General features: G+C 40.5%; 1 protein-coding gene across 1 annotated transcript in view; it reads left to right on the top strand.

Annotated features, from left to right (window-relative positions):
* Positions 1-16117, top strand: part of TUBGCP5 (tubulin gamma complex associated protein 5) — a 1009385-nt gene that overhangs the window by 70674 nt on the left and 922594 nt on the right. The window contains exon 4 of the mRNA XM_044072063.1: positions 2735-2831. Within this exon, the coding sequence (XP_043927998.1) occupies positions 2735-2831 (97 nt within the window). The remainder of the gene's footprint in view (positions 1-2734; positions 2832-16117) is intronic.

Raw genomic sequence — 16117 nt, 5'->3', positions numbered from 1 at the left:
TTTCATGCTACAAAATTATTTTGTTAGATTTTTAAGGGACTCTTGGTGTTTGGTGTTCCCCCTGTCCCGTGTCTTTTCTGCTGCAAAATATACTCTCTTAACTTTTTAAGTACCTTTACAGCATGGTATAAAGAAGTTCTCTAGTGTCTAATCCCCCCCTCCAAATATTGCAGGATTTGCTCATTTGTCTAGGGTAGTGTGGAGGTATGACAGCCCCCCATACACATTCAACCATCTACACACACACACACACACACACACACACACACACACACACACACACACACACACACACACACACACACACACATAGTCCCTCACCATCCTATCCCTCTCACAGACACAAGTACATATTCACTGATACAAACACTCGCACACACAGAAGCGCACGCACTCTCACATCCACCTATCTTCTAACTAATCCTTTCCTACTGTGACCACTCGGGTAGGGAGAGAGATAGATAGACACACACACACACACACACACACACACACACACACACACACACACACCAACCACTATTTCAGTGCTAAATTCCACAGCATTTAACTCTGATTTGCTCACACCCTTTAAAAGTTGTGAGTGAATACAAAGTGTTGGCCCTGTTCATTAACATAACCAGCTGAGGTAACTTACAGAGCTTAGCAGTACAGAAAGAGTCACAGCAAGAGAAAGTTCGGAATCAGAGAGGAAACATCAGGAACAAAAGTGAGGGAACAAAGAAACAGGAACATAATTTGGGGAAATGGCAAAATACAATGGGGGAAAATGTTAGGAAGAACCTTAGGAAGAAATGAGGAGAAAGTAAAGGGGGTAATAGAAGGCAGATCTGCTGAGAGAAGAAGAAGCAGAAGGACATTGAAATGTTTAGACACGCTAGAACAGCCATGTATTATACAAAAGCAGAGCAGTGAAACTTTTTAAAGCTGGAGGAAAAATGGAATAAGGTGAAGAGGGAGAGGGAAAAGAGGAAGCAGGGGGAGAAAATGGTGGGAAAAAGAAAAGAAGGACTTTGTGGAACAAAAAGGGAAGAAAAGACAAAACAAAGATGTAGAATGATCAGTAGTTTGTAGCATCTGAGATCAAAACTGTTATCACAAAGAGATGGAAAAAAAGGACAAAAGGTATCAAAACAAGACCTGCAAAAGACATTTCTAGATATAGGTCAAAGATGGCAAAAACTGATCAGCAAAGAACAAGGGAATAATTGAGGAATCACACTAACGTTTGGCAGTCTGTTTACCTAATCAGTTTCCTGCATATCTAGTAGCTGAGGGAGTAAAATAGCTAGTTGTTTATGTGGCGTAGTTATATATTGCTAAGTCTTCTGTGTAGCAAAACTGCTGCATATTTAAGTATAAGGTGGATTGAACACTCTAAATTGGCCATAGGTGTGTGCGATTATGTGAAATGGATGAACTACAGTAGCAGGGCTAGCCACTTGGCGGCGTAAATCTTGGCTCTATATGATTGTCACTGTTGAAGTGATACACCAACACCATGTGCAAAATAGGAAAAGGAGGTTGTGGATGGATGGATTTAAATATAACATGAGAGTGGTAATGGAAGCACACTGTGGACAGAATCAGGGCAGGTGATAGCTGTTACAGTGTAGTACTTTTGTCATATAAGTTCATGCCACCTCCCCAGGGTATTGTTTGATGTACATAAACCCCCTCTCCTACACACAGACATAACAATACACATTATTGCATATTCCAGCTGTATTGGCCTGAAGTGTACTGACCCTTGTCTTCATGTTATGACTCATCAGGAGTGGGGTTATTTGCACTCCCTCTTCTTACTGTTTTTTTTTTTTTTTTTTTTTGTTCCTTCCCTTCACTTCCTTCATCCTTTCTGTCCTTCCACCCTAGTGTCGCCATCCATCTTCAGGTCTGCCAGTCCCTCCTTTTGCCCCCTAGACTAACACGAATTGGGCTAGGGCAGGCATGGAACTTCAGGGCATGGGGGGGGGGTCTTGTCAGTAACAGTTTCTGTGAGGGGGATTTTTTTTTTTTTTTTTAAGTTTTGACTTACATTGCTGTCCCTCACCCCCTCTTCTATGACCATTCTTGCTGTATTCGATGGCTACTCTGGACCATATTTTCTGTCAGGAAGCACCAAGCTGAACGTCCCTGCCCCCCCAGGGATAGCCATTCCCATTCTTCCCTGATAGTACTTTAGTAGACACCTGAAACCCTAATCAAACCCAGGTTGTCTGCACTGCAGTTGGAGCTTTTTATCCCTCTGCGTCTCTGTGCTGGCTCATACCTTCTTTATTGTTGAGCCCTGCCATGCAGAAAGATGCCACTTGTGTTATAATACAATGTTCAGACCTGAACAACCTTTGAACTGTGGTAGCTGGTTACCCCTGTGCATTTGGTATAAGTAATTCATGAATCCAACACACTTTTCTCATTGACAGTCACACTGCCTTTGATTTTATGACATTGTGGTTTTCACCATGGCAAAAAGCTGATTTGGTAAACAGGAAAGTATGACATCTTTTGAAAGTGTTTGTTTAAAAAGTGTTGCATTGCCTTAAATGTTTGCTTGCTCAATAGTTGGGTAATTAAAGAAATAAACAACAAGGAGAAAATCAAATATAAACATGCACAATTTTAGCATTTCCGAGTTGAATTAGGAAACTGAAAATAATATGAATTCTAGCTAAACATTAGAACAGTAGTGAAGTACATTTAATAACTTATAATATCTGTATTTTTCCCCCAGACTGAAACTCATTATGCTGTTCTGTCACTTTTACTTTGTTTATCTGACTCCCCGACTAACTCAGATTATATTGAAAAGCCACGAGAAAAAGATACAGGTAGGAGTTCTTCTCGATTTACTGTGACCAAAAGTATGTGAATGTGTAATACTGTCTGTGAGAAAACATCTTGTAGATTTCTTAAAACACATGCTGTTGTAAGGGTTTTCATCCACTTGTTTATCTGAACTGCTGCAGTTTTTTTCAACAGTTTGATGGTCAAGATTTACCCCCATATACTTTATGAAGTATTTGCATCATATAAGTAGATTTCCCTTTCAGTTTTTTTCCATGTGTTTGTCTAACTGTTTTTAAGGTGGCTAGAGATCCACACATCATTGGTACAGTATTGGTAATTTCTTTCTACATTTAGCTGTATAGAAAGATTAGTCTGTTACTGTGTCTCTTGTTTTTCTATCTGAAATCATTAGTCTGACTGTAATCTTGGACGGTTTAATAACTATTTTGAGTGTTTGTATTCACCATTATTAGTACCTTTGTCGGGTAGTTCATAATTTCAAAACCCATTTGTGAGAAAGTGACACTTTGCAAGACATATAGACCTATGATTATTTGTGTGTTTCCTTAGATGCCTTTTCTGTCATGTTTTTTCCTTGTTAGCAGATCAGAGGTATGCATTAGTTTCATCCTTGTCGGTCATCGTAGGCGAAGACAGGAGCTGTTTAGTACTTACCTGTAACAGGATAAAACAGAACCTATATGGAGTGAAAACAGCATCTCCTCTTCTACTGATGCTCAAGTAACCAAGGAAAAGAAAAGTACAGACATCATATCCTTTTCCAAAAACAGAGTCCCTTCCAGCAGCATTTGCTCACAGTGGAGTTATCTCAGTCCTCTCTTCTCTCAGCTCAGAGAGTGTATGATTTTCAGTAAGACATTGAAAGGGAACTCACAGTGGAGTTATCTGTCATCTCTCCTCTCAGCTCAGAGAGGTTATGATTTTCAGTGAGACATTGAAAGGGAATTGCTTAAAATACTGACCGTCATGAAATCGGATTCCATCTACTTTAGAGCATCATGTTTCCTCCCAGATGTCAGCCTACTTACCAAAGGAGGACTGTTAGACTTGTATGTAGGGTTAAGAGAGAAGTGATAGGACTTAAAAGATCCTGGAATAACCCCACATCAAGCCATTAAATGTAGGGCCCCTGCCTTCTTTCCTCAAGAGATGCTAATGGTAGTCTTGGACTGTGCTGAGCTAATAATTCCCCTTTTGAAACTCACAAAGGCTCAGCATCAAGTTGCTGTACCACTGTCAGCCTCATCAGTTCCATCTTTGTCTGTTTTTATCTTACCCACATTTTGCATGGAGCACACACTGTCTGTTAATATTCATGATAATGGCAGAGACAGATACCAACGTTATGCTGCTGCTATCTTGCAAGACTGATATTAGTGTCCACAGACTTCTTTTGCCAAATTTCAAAAGACAAAAATGTGTATGTCTTATTCTTCCCATCCTCAGTTGGGAATTTTAAACAAGCTCAGCTGTAGTCCCAGCAGGACAGATACTAGCATTGGATGGTGAAGACACTCATCCTTTCTTATCCCGTTTTGAAGTTTTAACTTTTGGGCAGCTTTTTTTTTTTTTTTAAAGATTCTACAAACTGACCATTTCAGTATTATGGATCCCTCAAAGAAAAGGATGTTTCAGTTTCTTAGGAACCAAGAGCTTCTGGAGACCAAAGATGCAGAGAGACGTTGATTTCTAGCTGCATGCAGCGGCATTGAGACCACTACTAGTAGAAGACAGGTAGAAGTCAGTAGATGAATCACTGCTGAAATTCAGGACTCGCTGTTCTCCATCCTTGTGATAATTCACCAGGTTAAGTAGTTAATAACGTATCAGTTGCTGGTCCCTATCAACATGGGTTCACAGTCTGCCTTGTCCACCTCTGTTGCCATCCTGCATGTACTAATGACTTTGACACAGTATAGGAACTGCTTCAAGCCTGCTGATAATCCTTTACTCTTACTCTGTACTGATACAACTTGTGAGAAGTTCATTTGGAGACTAGCCTTTTACACTCAGACACATTCATGTATGTGTACTTATGTCAGTAAGCAGCCACATATATGTCTGTAGCAGGGGCGGCCCGTGCTATCGGACTGCCGGACTGCAGCCCCCTCAAACCAAAAAGAACTCAAAAAAATAAAAAATAAAAAGTTTTAAATTTCGTGGACTACGCGCATGCGCAGTAGACCAGAGTACTGGTCTACTGTATGCGCATGCTCACGGCAGTCCGGCAGGACTGATAGGGAAACGCAAGGAGACGTCTGTGCACTTTAAAGTGCACAGACACGCTGGGATTATACAGCACGGCTGGACTGCAACACGAGCAGCAGGAATGGGAGCTGCAGTCTCGTCGGGAAAGGGTTTTGGATGCGATCTACTCTCGCGAGTCGTTGGAGTATTGCGCGGGAAGGGGTTTGGATCTAACGTTGGAGGACAGGTAAGTGTTGAATATATGGTGCTTGTGAAACTGGTTAAGTGTTGAATATATGGTGCTTGTGAAACTGGTTAGTATGGACAACATGTGTGTGTGTATGGTGCTTGTGAAACTGGTTAGTATGGACAACAGGTGTGTGTGTGTGTGTGCACGCGCTCATGTTAGTTATGGGATTAGAATACATGTGTGAGTGTTTCTTGGCTAGGATTAGAGTAAAGGCTAGGAAGGGATAGATTTGGTGTTGTATGTGTATTTTACTGCATGTGAAGTATGTTTGTGTGAGTGTGCAGTGTAGCGGTTCTGCTAGGGGAAAGTGGTTTTGGAAAGTAATAGGGTTGGGTTTAAGAACAACAATAGGTTTAGAGTTAGCACCCATGATTAATAATTAATAATTCTATCCCTAGCTTCTACTTACATAGGTACTAGAATTTTTCTGCCATTACCTTAGCATTATGAAGGATATGCAAGGTAACAGAAATTAGAAATAAAGTCACTCTTGCAGATAGTTCTGAGGCAAGTGTATCTGAGACATCACTAACTGAAAATGGCTGTTGCCTGAGAATTTCCGAGTATGAGAGACAGGCCACTACACCTCATCCTTGGAGGGAATTCAGCGATGAGTCAACACTGGGAGATATTTCACCTTCATAGAGTACATGGTACTTTTCCTTCCCTATCAGTTAACATTTAAACTCAATCAATATATTTTCCGCAAGGGCCCTTGCTACATGTCATAATGTATTCATGGTAGGAGGTGACCACTAGCAAACATTGGTCCCTGCAATTCCGAGGATTTGCATATGTGTGTCTTTATACCCTGCCACACAGAAATTTACATCATGCAATTATAATTTCTCTACAACTTTTCCATGTTTTTATACCACTGAAATATTTTTATTCAAGAAAATGCTGGTTATATATATAGCTCACATTTTTCATAGCACTAACTGTGGACACAAAATTCATCTCAATGCAGTATTTGCTCATTGTGTGTCATAGGATGAATGTTTTAAAGAAAATTGGTATTTGCTTGTCTTTTATTCCCCCAAACTATCATGGATAAGAAAAATAGCTCATCATTTCAGCTCTTGAAAGGTAGCTAATTATCTACTACAAAAGGGGCTTCAAACTCCAGTGGGCCCCGAAGACTGAACCCAAGTGTCATGACTCAAAGCATAGAGAGAAAGATAATTCACAAGAATACAGAAAGAAAGAAAGAAAGATGTTCAGAGTTGATATGGGTGATGCTGTTAAGGAAACTTCTTTTGTTAATATGAAACTGAGTGGAGAATGTATCCATATTTCCTGCTTCCACTTCGACTAGTGTTTCTGAGTTGTCTGTAATTGTCGCTCATTTTTTACCCCTAACTAGTGAGACAAGACATAGATCCTGAATGTTTGTTTCAGAACATAGAAATAATCTGCTGTTTATCCTATCATCTACCAGGTCCATGAGGTATTTCCAGAGCCACTCTGTTACTGTGGAACTTTTTTTCCTGTCAATACAGTAGGAAATGTTTCTTCCTTTTTTCCCTCTGCTATCATGGCAGACAGAGACACTCATTCCTTGACCTCCATTTCTACTTTTTTAATTCAGTTCTCTTCATGATCCCCTCTTTTGGTACTGATTCCAGTGGGGCAAGTCACAGATGTTGGTAGCAGCAGATGTCAGAGTGTCAGTTGTGGTCTTGGTCTTGGAGATATGGCTTATGAAATTGATTCCTTCTGTACCAACAGTGCTACCAATGCCATTATTTTTTCCAAGTCAATGCGATCTATATCATAGTTCCCATTAGCCCCAGGAATTTAGTTTGGCCCTAAGAATGTCTAGGCCATTACTGATCTTGAATGGGTTATGCTTTGGGTAGTTAGCCTCATAGGTTTCAACATCCTATTTGACTTCACAGGCATGTCAGCAGTGTTGTTCAGGGTTACGCAGTCAGAGTCAGAATCAGAGTCAAGCTCACCACCAATTGTTTTGGTGCTGGTTTTAACCTCAGTAATAAAGACAGTATTGCATGTTTCACCATTGGCACCTATGTCTCGCACAACTATGACCTTAGCAAGGGATATTCTGCTTCTTCAGAGATTTTAGCTGGCACAATAAGTGACCACAAACCTACTATTCTCATTTGGAATAATGAAGAAGTCCAACAAAGTTCACAATATCTCAAGATGCATAGCTTCTGAAACATTAACCAAGGAAATCACATCAATCTAATACAAAAAACAAAATGGAAGTCCATACCAAGTTTTTGATTTTTTTTTTTATGTTTTGCAGAATATGTCATTCAAATTTCAGCTGATCATCTGTAGTGACGCCTAACAGTTTAGCATGGGGAAGGATTTCAATAGGAGAATTGTTTTGGCTTACCACTGACAAATGGGAAGGATGTTGATGGTAGGAAGATTAGTATTTTGGATTTGTTAGCATTTAAGAAGAGATGATATTGGTGCATCCAGGCCTCGGTGGTTGAGAAGGCACATTGGGTCTTTGCTAGGAATTTGGGGAGGTTATTGGCAAAGCAAACTAAAGTTGAGTCGACTACATATTGGATTATTTTGGTATTGGGTATAGTTGAGTGAAATGTATTGATGAATATGTTGAACAACATAGGACCTAGGATAGATCCCTGTGGAATGCTGGTAGGGGTAAATAGAAAGTGAGAGATACCATTTTTCCATTTTACAGCTTGGAATCTGTCAGTCTGGTAACTTGAGAACCAAGAGATGGAATTTTGTCAACTGTTATTTTGTCAGCTGCTCAACTTAACAGTACTAATATTAAAAAGTGTCCCTTCTTTGACAGGTTCCCAGCTGTATTGTGTGGCTATTTTATATTTTTGCATCACATTTTTGGTCCATTTTTTATAAAATTGTGGTTTTCTGGCAAATTAGTGGCAAATCATTAAAGACTGAAGTTAGAAAATAATGACAGACATTTGAGTTTCAGATTTCATACCCTTCAGAAAATTCAGACTAATGCAAGACCTACTATTTTCTTTCTAAGTTTATAAGAGCAATACTTAAAAATTGTCCTTATTTTTGGGCCTTTGTCCCACTTCTGTTTATGGCTTTGTCCAGATTTCTTGCTCTGAGGTTAAGAGGTATGACAAATGTGTCAGGGCCATCACTATCAGCCAGAGACATTTCAAATTGTGACATACTTGCTGCGCCCAACTCCCCCATGTAGTGACTCTGGATGTGTCCAAGCAAGGCAAGGAGCAATTATGCAGTGTAAGTGTACAGAGTATCCCCCCATCCAAAGTAGACACACTCTGTCCTTGATTTTGCAGAATGTTCTGGTTTTCTGATATATTTTTATACTGTTGATTTATGCTTCTTATTATTCAAAAAATGCATTTTGTTGCAGTCCCTGTTGCTCAGTCATTAAAGCATTGCTACTTAAACACAATCAGGTAAGCTTGTCTGAAACTATAAGATGCACGTAAGCTTTAATAAGCATACTGTTAAAGAATTACCAACATTGAAAGCCTTTTTGTTGTTGCCATGCACAGAATGTTTACATAACTAGATAATGTATAAGCCTTGGGTATTGAAATGCATATGACAGTATTTGTAATAAATGACAGGTTTACAGTATTTTCAGAAGCTCATTACATTTGTTGGAGACTTGCAATCATCTTTACAGGCTTTACCCTTAAACTAAACAGAATGCCAGTCTATCATGTGTGGTCCATAACCTGTGCAGTAATCTGTTAAACAATTTATCTTGAGCTTGTTTCTTGTTTGCTGTTCATTTTTTACTTTGATCATGTTTTCCCCCTGAAACAAGGATAGTGCTTGTCAGGCAGCAGGTCTTTTTTGGATAAGAAACATTTTTACAAGTGGGGGTATCACAGAGATTGCTACTTTCAGCATGTTATTTGGTACTTTTATAAAGCGGAATATAAATTATAATTAGAACTGCAGTGCAAGGAGAATTAGTTTGAGTTGAGTGCTGCTTGTTTTTTTATACTTTATTTTGACTGGCATTCCAGCAATGTATTTATAAAGTAATTTATTTTCTCATGCTTCACAACCTTTTTGTTTTCATCTAGATATTAAGTAAGCTATCATATAGCCAATGCATTGAAATATTTTTTTTTTCTTCTCCACTTCATTTTGTCTTGATTGGATTCTCATAATGATGGTTTGGCACCTAGGACAGCGTATTTAATTAAAGTCCCAGTTTTTTATGGTTTTGAGTATAGATGCACTGATTTCTACTTGGCCACACCCATTTCTGTTTGCCCCACCCATTCAACTGTCTCCTGCAGCCCCCCTTTGATTTGAAGTCACCAGCCGCCACTGGTGTGTGGTTATGTCAGTACGCAGCCACATATATGTGTGGTTATGTGAGTAAGCAGCCACATATACATGTGGTTATGTCAGTAAGCAGCCACATATATGTGTGGTTATGTCAGTAAGCAGATTACTACTAATCCACTAATTCACACCCTTGCAACACTAGAAACACTTATATTAAAGTTGGAAAGAAATCACTACCTAAGCCTCCTACAGACAGCTGAGACAAACCTCAGCTGGATAGTACCATACCTACAAATACACCCTCACCTACATCTAAGGGGAGTTGCTGTGGCTCCAAGCCTACATCTTTAGGATCACTAGAGGCTGTGGCTGCATGTGGTAATTTACTAATAAGATGTGACTCTGTAGCCAGACCCATTGATGTTTTCCTCACCAGACTGAGCAAAAATCAGGTCAAATAAAGTTGTCTCTCCAGTACCAGATTTCATAATGTGACCAGATCGCTAAGTTCCCTCTGACACAAATATGGGTACAAACCTCATTGTTGCCCATATCAGTGTGAGAGAATCTTAGTCCCTCCACCCTAGGGGAGAAGCAGAGAGACATTGTTTGAATTCTTCATGTGTGTGTCCAGGGCAGGAAAGGCACTTGTCTTTAGCAGTATCTTGCAAACTTTGAGAATGATGGCATAAGTCTAAAGCAAAATAATTGACATCAGCATTTGGCTAACTAACTGCTGTCATTCCAGAGGGCTCCAGTGTGTATCAGAATGGGAGCTGATGATTGCCAGGACAGTCGTCTTCACCAGAAATAGGCCTGCAGCTCTCTGCTCTAGGCTTCCACATTTATTTGTATTTAACATTTGTTTACCAGGAAAGTCCAACTTGGAATGAAGTCAGTTTTCAGTGGAGTCCCGGAGAGAAACTTTCCGGATGCATGTCTTTGTAACGTGGTAGAAAACCGGAGAACCTGGAGGAAACCCACATGAATGCAGGGAGGACATGCAGACTCCGCACAGAAGGAACCCCACCCAAGAATCGAACTGGAGAACCTCTTGCTGTGAGGTGACAGTGCTATGACTGCACAATTGCGCCATCCACATATTTGCTAAAACTTTTTTTTTTTTTCTGCCACCATACTGCCTTTGTAGAGCAAGGTCCATTTCTTGGGCATTTCAGTGTAGCAAATTCCATTCCTATTGCACTAAGGTTGCACTGCTCAGTGTTAGGAAAGGATGCCCCAACATAGGGTCTTCTTGACACTTGGACACATAAATATATGTGGTTACTGAAGCTCAGTTTCATTATGCTGAAAGCACTCCCTGCTTATTAAGGTTTTCTGCATATGTCACTCATTCGGACCCTCTGGGAATGGTGAGAGAGTATCCATATTATCCACACTCACATTATCTCACACCAAATCTGTCATAAGCACCACTTTGGATTTCCTACAGATTTGATCACGTGAAATAATGCCAGTTTGCCCCATTATTGCTAGCAATAGATACCCCTCATTGTCTCATGGTGACTTTGATAACTTCCTAGTTAAGTTGACTTGTATGTATCAGTCTCAGTACGTTAATCCTGAGTGACCTTAGCTACCCATCCATTAACTGAAAATCTTGTACAGCAATAAAAATATATCAGGCAGTTCCTTGATATTTTTCAGTATTAATTCCCTAGTTTAGATAATCCAAGTTCTTACCAGAAGTGACAACATGCACAACCTCGTTCTTGCAAGTGTTGCCTCCTCCTGCACCTCTACTAATAATATTTCATCCTTAGTCAGTCTGACTACCATACTGTCACCCTCACCATCAGAATTAGTACCATCCTGCCTAATAGCGCTACCATATTTAGATACTACTCAAAACCAATTTATCTCTGACTGAAGACATGAAGAAGTTCAAAAGCACCCCCTCTTCTGATCCAGTCACTAAGGCATTCACATATACCTCTGATTTCTGTGCATGTCTAAACCAGTGTATAAAGAACTTCATCTCCAGTCAGCTTAGTGTAAAAGGAGATTCAAAAATGAGCCCCTATAGTGGAAGCCCTAAATAAACTCTTTAATAGGAAGATAAAACTGTTTGCGTAATTGCTTTGTATACAAGATTCCCCACTTGTAACCATAAGAAAGTACATAAGCGGGCTAACAGATAAATTAAGCATACCGTTAGGAAGATTAAAACAGGATATGAACTGAAAATAGCCATCTACTGCAAGGATAATCATAAGTATTATTTTTGTACCTTTATTAAGAGTATTCGAGGTAATACACAATTTACTATTAAAATAACCAAAATACTTTGTTTTTCTTTTAAAATCTCGAAAATAATGTACGAATCTGAAATAGGTTGTGCGCGTAGTATAGAATCATATCCTCGAGAAGTGTAGCTTCAATATTAATGTCAAAAGCGTAAAATAAACTTCCTAATTATTCCACCATCTGTGAACCTCATGTTAATCTTTTTTTTAATTTTTTTTCTAAAACATGATATCCGCATAGAAGCTCAAGTAAGTACAGCTCCTACACTTCACATCACTCCTTTGCAGGAGGGCTGTGCCCCTCATCCCACCTCCTGCTAACTATATATTCCAACTCCGAGATCGCACTACAGTGAGGAAAGGGATGAATGTCCCAATCCACACTGTACCGCAATCTCTAGCCCTTAGATGGACTTCATATCAGCGAATGCACAGTGGCATTCACTGATACGAACTACTGATGTTCGGCAACATGGCAATCAACCATCTGCTGTCCGATATCCCATCTGTAGCGCATCTGCATTTGGGATTTTGATAGTAAACCATAATGCACAATGTTCCACAAAGCTCCATTTGACTGGCACTACATCTCCTGATTTTGAAGCCACGGCCAATATTCTAGCTCGCAAATTACAAATTAAGATGCATTTTTACCACTGTGTTTCCCCCCTTGAATCATTAATCTCTCTTCTTCCCACAAAATTACTGTGGACCAAATCTTTGAAACTCTACCCAAAACCAAAAACAACAGCTCAATGGGATTACACCAGTGTATCAATCTGTCTCCTGGTTAGTACAAAGTACAACATTGCTGTACCCTTCCGAGACCTTTTCAGCGTGAGCCCTTTCACAGGTTATGCACCTCATTTCTGGAGAATTGTCTGTTGCTGTGCTATTTCACAAAGACATCTCCAACACAGAACATGGCAATTGTTGCTCTGTTGGCCTAGCCAGCTATAAAATTGTGGGATGTATGTTAGTCAGCTTTCTGAACAATGAAGTTGATGACTTACACACCCACAACGATAGTTAATTTGGCTTTGTGAATTGTATATCCTGTCTTCTTAATCTGGTTAACTTCTTTGAAAATTTAATGGATGCCATCAACAAAGACCATTCTGTTCATACTATTTATCTGGACTTTGCAAAAGGCTTTGATACGAGTCCCAGCTCTTGTACTATTGACTAACTGATTACTTTAAACATAAGCCCTTAAGTCATCCATTGATTTGAAAATTGGTAGTCCGTTCAAACATTCACAGTAGTGGTGGTACTTTCTCATGTTAAAGTGGTTAGTGGTGCCCCTTGGTACTCTTTGTTGGCTCACATCTTCTTCAGCATCTACGTAACTGTTGTGATAGTATAATTTAAAGGTCAGTGAAGCCAGATTTACTGATGATTGTAAAATGAGTGCTGTCACTGGCTCCTCCATGGATGCTAGCCTCCAGGAAGGAAGAAGGACACGCCTAGGCCAACATTTCCTGTACCTGTCCTTAAACTTAATGCCAAAAAGTGCAGCTGTCTTTGGGAAATAGGCCTTTCCTAATGATTATTGCATATATGGGATCCCATTTGAGACAGATGCAATAATTAAGAGATCTAGGTACTTTAACTGACAATGAACTATCTTTCAATCATCCTGTATCATCATGATGCTCACAATGCATACTTGGACCTACTGGAGACACTTAACATCCAGCCTACCACCCCACTGGTGGGAGACTTTAATTACCCCTCTATAGACTGGAAATTTTACATGGCCTCAAATCCTATAGGCACAGAGAATTCTAGACTTTGTTAGTACAAACACCTTTGACTAAATAGTGATATGCCCACTAAAGGCTCCAACATACTGGATCTTGTGCTGACAGATATGGGAGAATGCTGGACCCACCCCAATGTCTCCTCCTCCTCCCTGGTAAGATCTGAGCATAAAACTGTCTCCTCCGAAATCAAAATCAACTCCATAATCGCATTAAAACCAGTAACACTTAAGAACTACTCCAAGGCAAATTACATTTTAAGTGATGGTTTGTCAAAATTCAGTGCCCCACCAAGCCTCGAGAACACAGAAGTCCTCTTAGAACATCTGTAGGACCATGTCAGTGGGTGCATAGAGGCTGTTGTACCTACCAGAAATAAGCCCAGGACTAGACCCAGAAAGAAGCCACCCTGGTGGCATCCCAAATTATATACATCCAAAGGAAAAGAAATTGTGGCAAAAATCAGGATGGGTAATACCCTTTTAGATAGAAACTGTTGCATCAAACTAAATACACAACTAAGAGGGCTAATAAGGTCAAGCATAGCTGACCTTTAGGTTAAGATAGCCTCCTAGGTGAAAGATGACCATAATGCCTTCTTCAGCTATGTCAGAAACAACAAGGGCAGCACACAGCAGTATGCTGAAATGGTGGTTAATGGTGCCACATTCACCAAAGCTGGCGATATAATGAACCTGTTAATGGACAAATTCAGTTCCAGCTTTACTCCCCTCTTACTCCTAACCATCCCCCAAAAAATGCCCTCAAACATAACCCTCCAACTATAACTAGGGAAGATATACAGGCTGCAATTACTAAAGCCAAGAACACAGCCTTCGGCCTCGATAACATCTCAGGAAGATTCCTGAACAGTCTAAAATATGACTTATTAGGACCTTTGGAGTCATTATTTAACTATGGTCTTAAAACAGGCTTTGTGTTATGTGAATGGAGGACTGTGATGGTCATCCCCTGTCATAAGGGAGGGCCTTCAACAAATCCTGGAAACTACAGACCCATTAGTCTGACTAGTCTTATTTGCATAGCCATGTTAACTTTAATACTTAGGTTCATAGGTTTGTACTAGGCTGCCGGCCCTAGGGCCTATATTAGCCTAGCCATAACAATTCCCTAGCTATTTCTTCCCACAGTATTTACTTCCCTGGACCCCTGTTTAGCAGGGCGACTGATGTGATCCCCGGGGTGAATTTCCTATCTCCCATCCAATCATCAAGGTTCCTTTTAAAGATGGCCAAAGAGGCGTTCTGCTTGACATGTATGGGCAGTCTATTCCAGAGCCTGGGGAGTCTCTGGGTCAGAAACCTATCCCTTTAGCGTGTTTTGTTCATTGTGATGACAAGGTTTAGATCCCTGGAGCATGAGTCTCTGAGGGATTGGAATTCCTTTAAGTGTCGCATGTCCAACACCTCTGGGTTTAACATGACATTGTATGTTAAACAGAAGTCGCCCCTGAGTACACGATATGCGACAGAGTATAGGTGGAGTTTTTTAGACGGTCAGCATATGGCATCTGCTTTAGGCCTGTGATTCTTTTAGTGAGGTATTTCTGCGGCCTTTCCAGTTGTTGCAGATGTCTTGAGAGGTACATACCAAACGGGGCGAGCTATTCTATAATGGGTCAAATGAGGGATGAGTACAGTTGGACAATGACCTCCTTTTTTCTGGATGAAAAGCCCTTAGTGATGAGGTGTGCTACATAGAAGGATTTCCTGATTGTTATGGTGATGTGGTTATCGAAGGTGAGACCACTGTCCACCTGTGTCCCTAAGTCTCTTATCACACTTTCAGTGTTTAGTGTAATGCCACCTATTTGGTAATTCATGGGTACATGTTTTTTCCCAAAGGGGATAACTATACATTTCTTGGCATTGAGCTTGAGCCCATGGCTCTGGCACCAAGCATCTGTTTCTGTAAGGCCCTTTTGTAGGATATCCACATCATTTGGGGATTCAGTAATGGCTCCCAGTTTGCAGTCATCTGCAAACTTTGTTAGCCAGAGTCCCTTAGTGTTGGCCTGTACTTCAGAAAAGTAGGTGCCAAACAAGAGCGGTCCCAGGACTAAACCCTGAGGTACTCCACTTGTCACTTGTCTAGAGCTGGATTTGGAGTAGGCTACTTTTACAGTGTGGGTTCTGTCAATAAGCCAGTTGGCAACCAATCAAGTAACGTAGGGATTCATGCCCAGCTTAGTAAGTTTATCTATGATTCCAGAGTGGGGGATGGTGTCGAAGGCCTTGGCGAGGTCCAGATAGGCTGTGTGGACCACCTTACCCTTGTCCTGGAGACTGATTCGAAGAAGTCAGTCAGGTTCAGGAGACCAGATCGGCTCTTCACGAACCCAAACTGCATGGGGTCTGGTGTTTGAAGGTTGCCAGTGTCTTTGTTTATAAGTTCCATGATAATACGTTCCATGGCCTTGCAGATCAGGCTCGTCAGACTGATGGAGTGGTAGTTCCCAGGATCCAAGGTGGATCCCCCATTGTGGAGTGGTTTGGAGAAGAGACTTTATCAGAAATGTGGTGGGAGGAGAATTTGAAAACTGATGTAAAAGT

The sequence above is a fragment of the Protopterus annectens genome, chromosome 5.part0, assembly GCF_019279795.1.
Source record: "Protopterus annectens isolate FY-2018-M chromosome 5.part0, PAN1.0, whole genome shotgun sequence".
Classification (NCBI taxonomy): domain Eukaryota; kingdom Metazoa; phylum Chordata; order Ceratodontiformes; family Protopteridae; genus Protopterus; species Protopterus annectens.
This window is presented reverse-complemented; position numbering and strand designations above follow the sequence as displayed.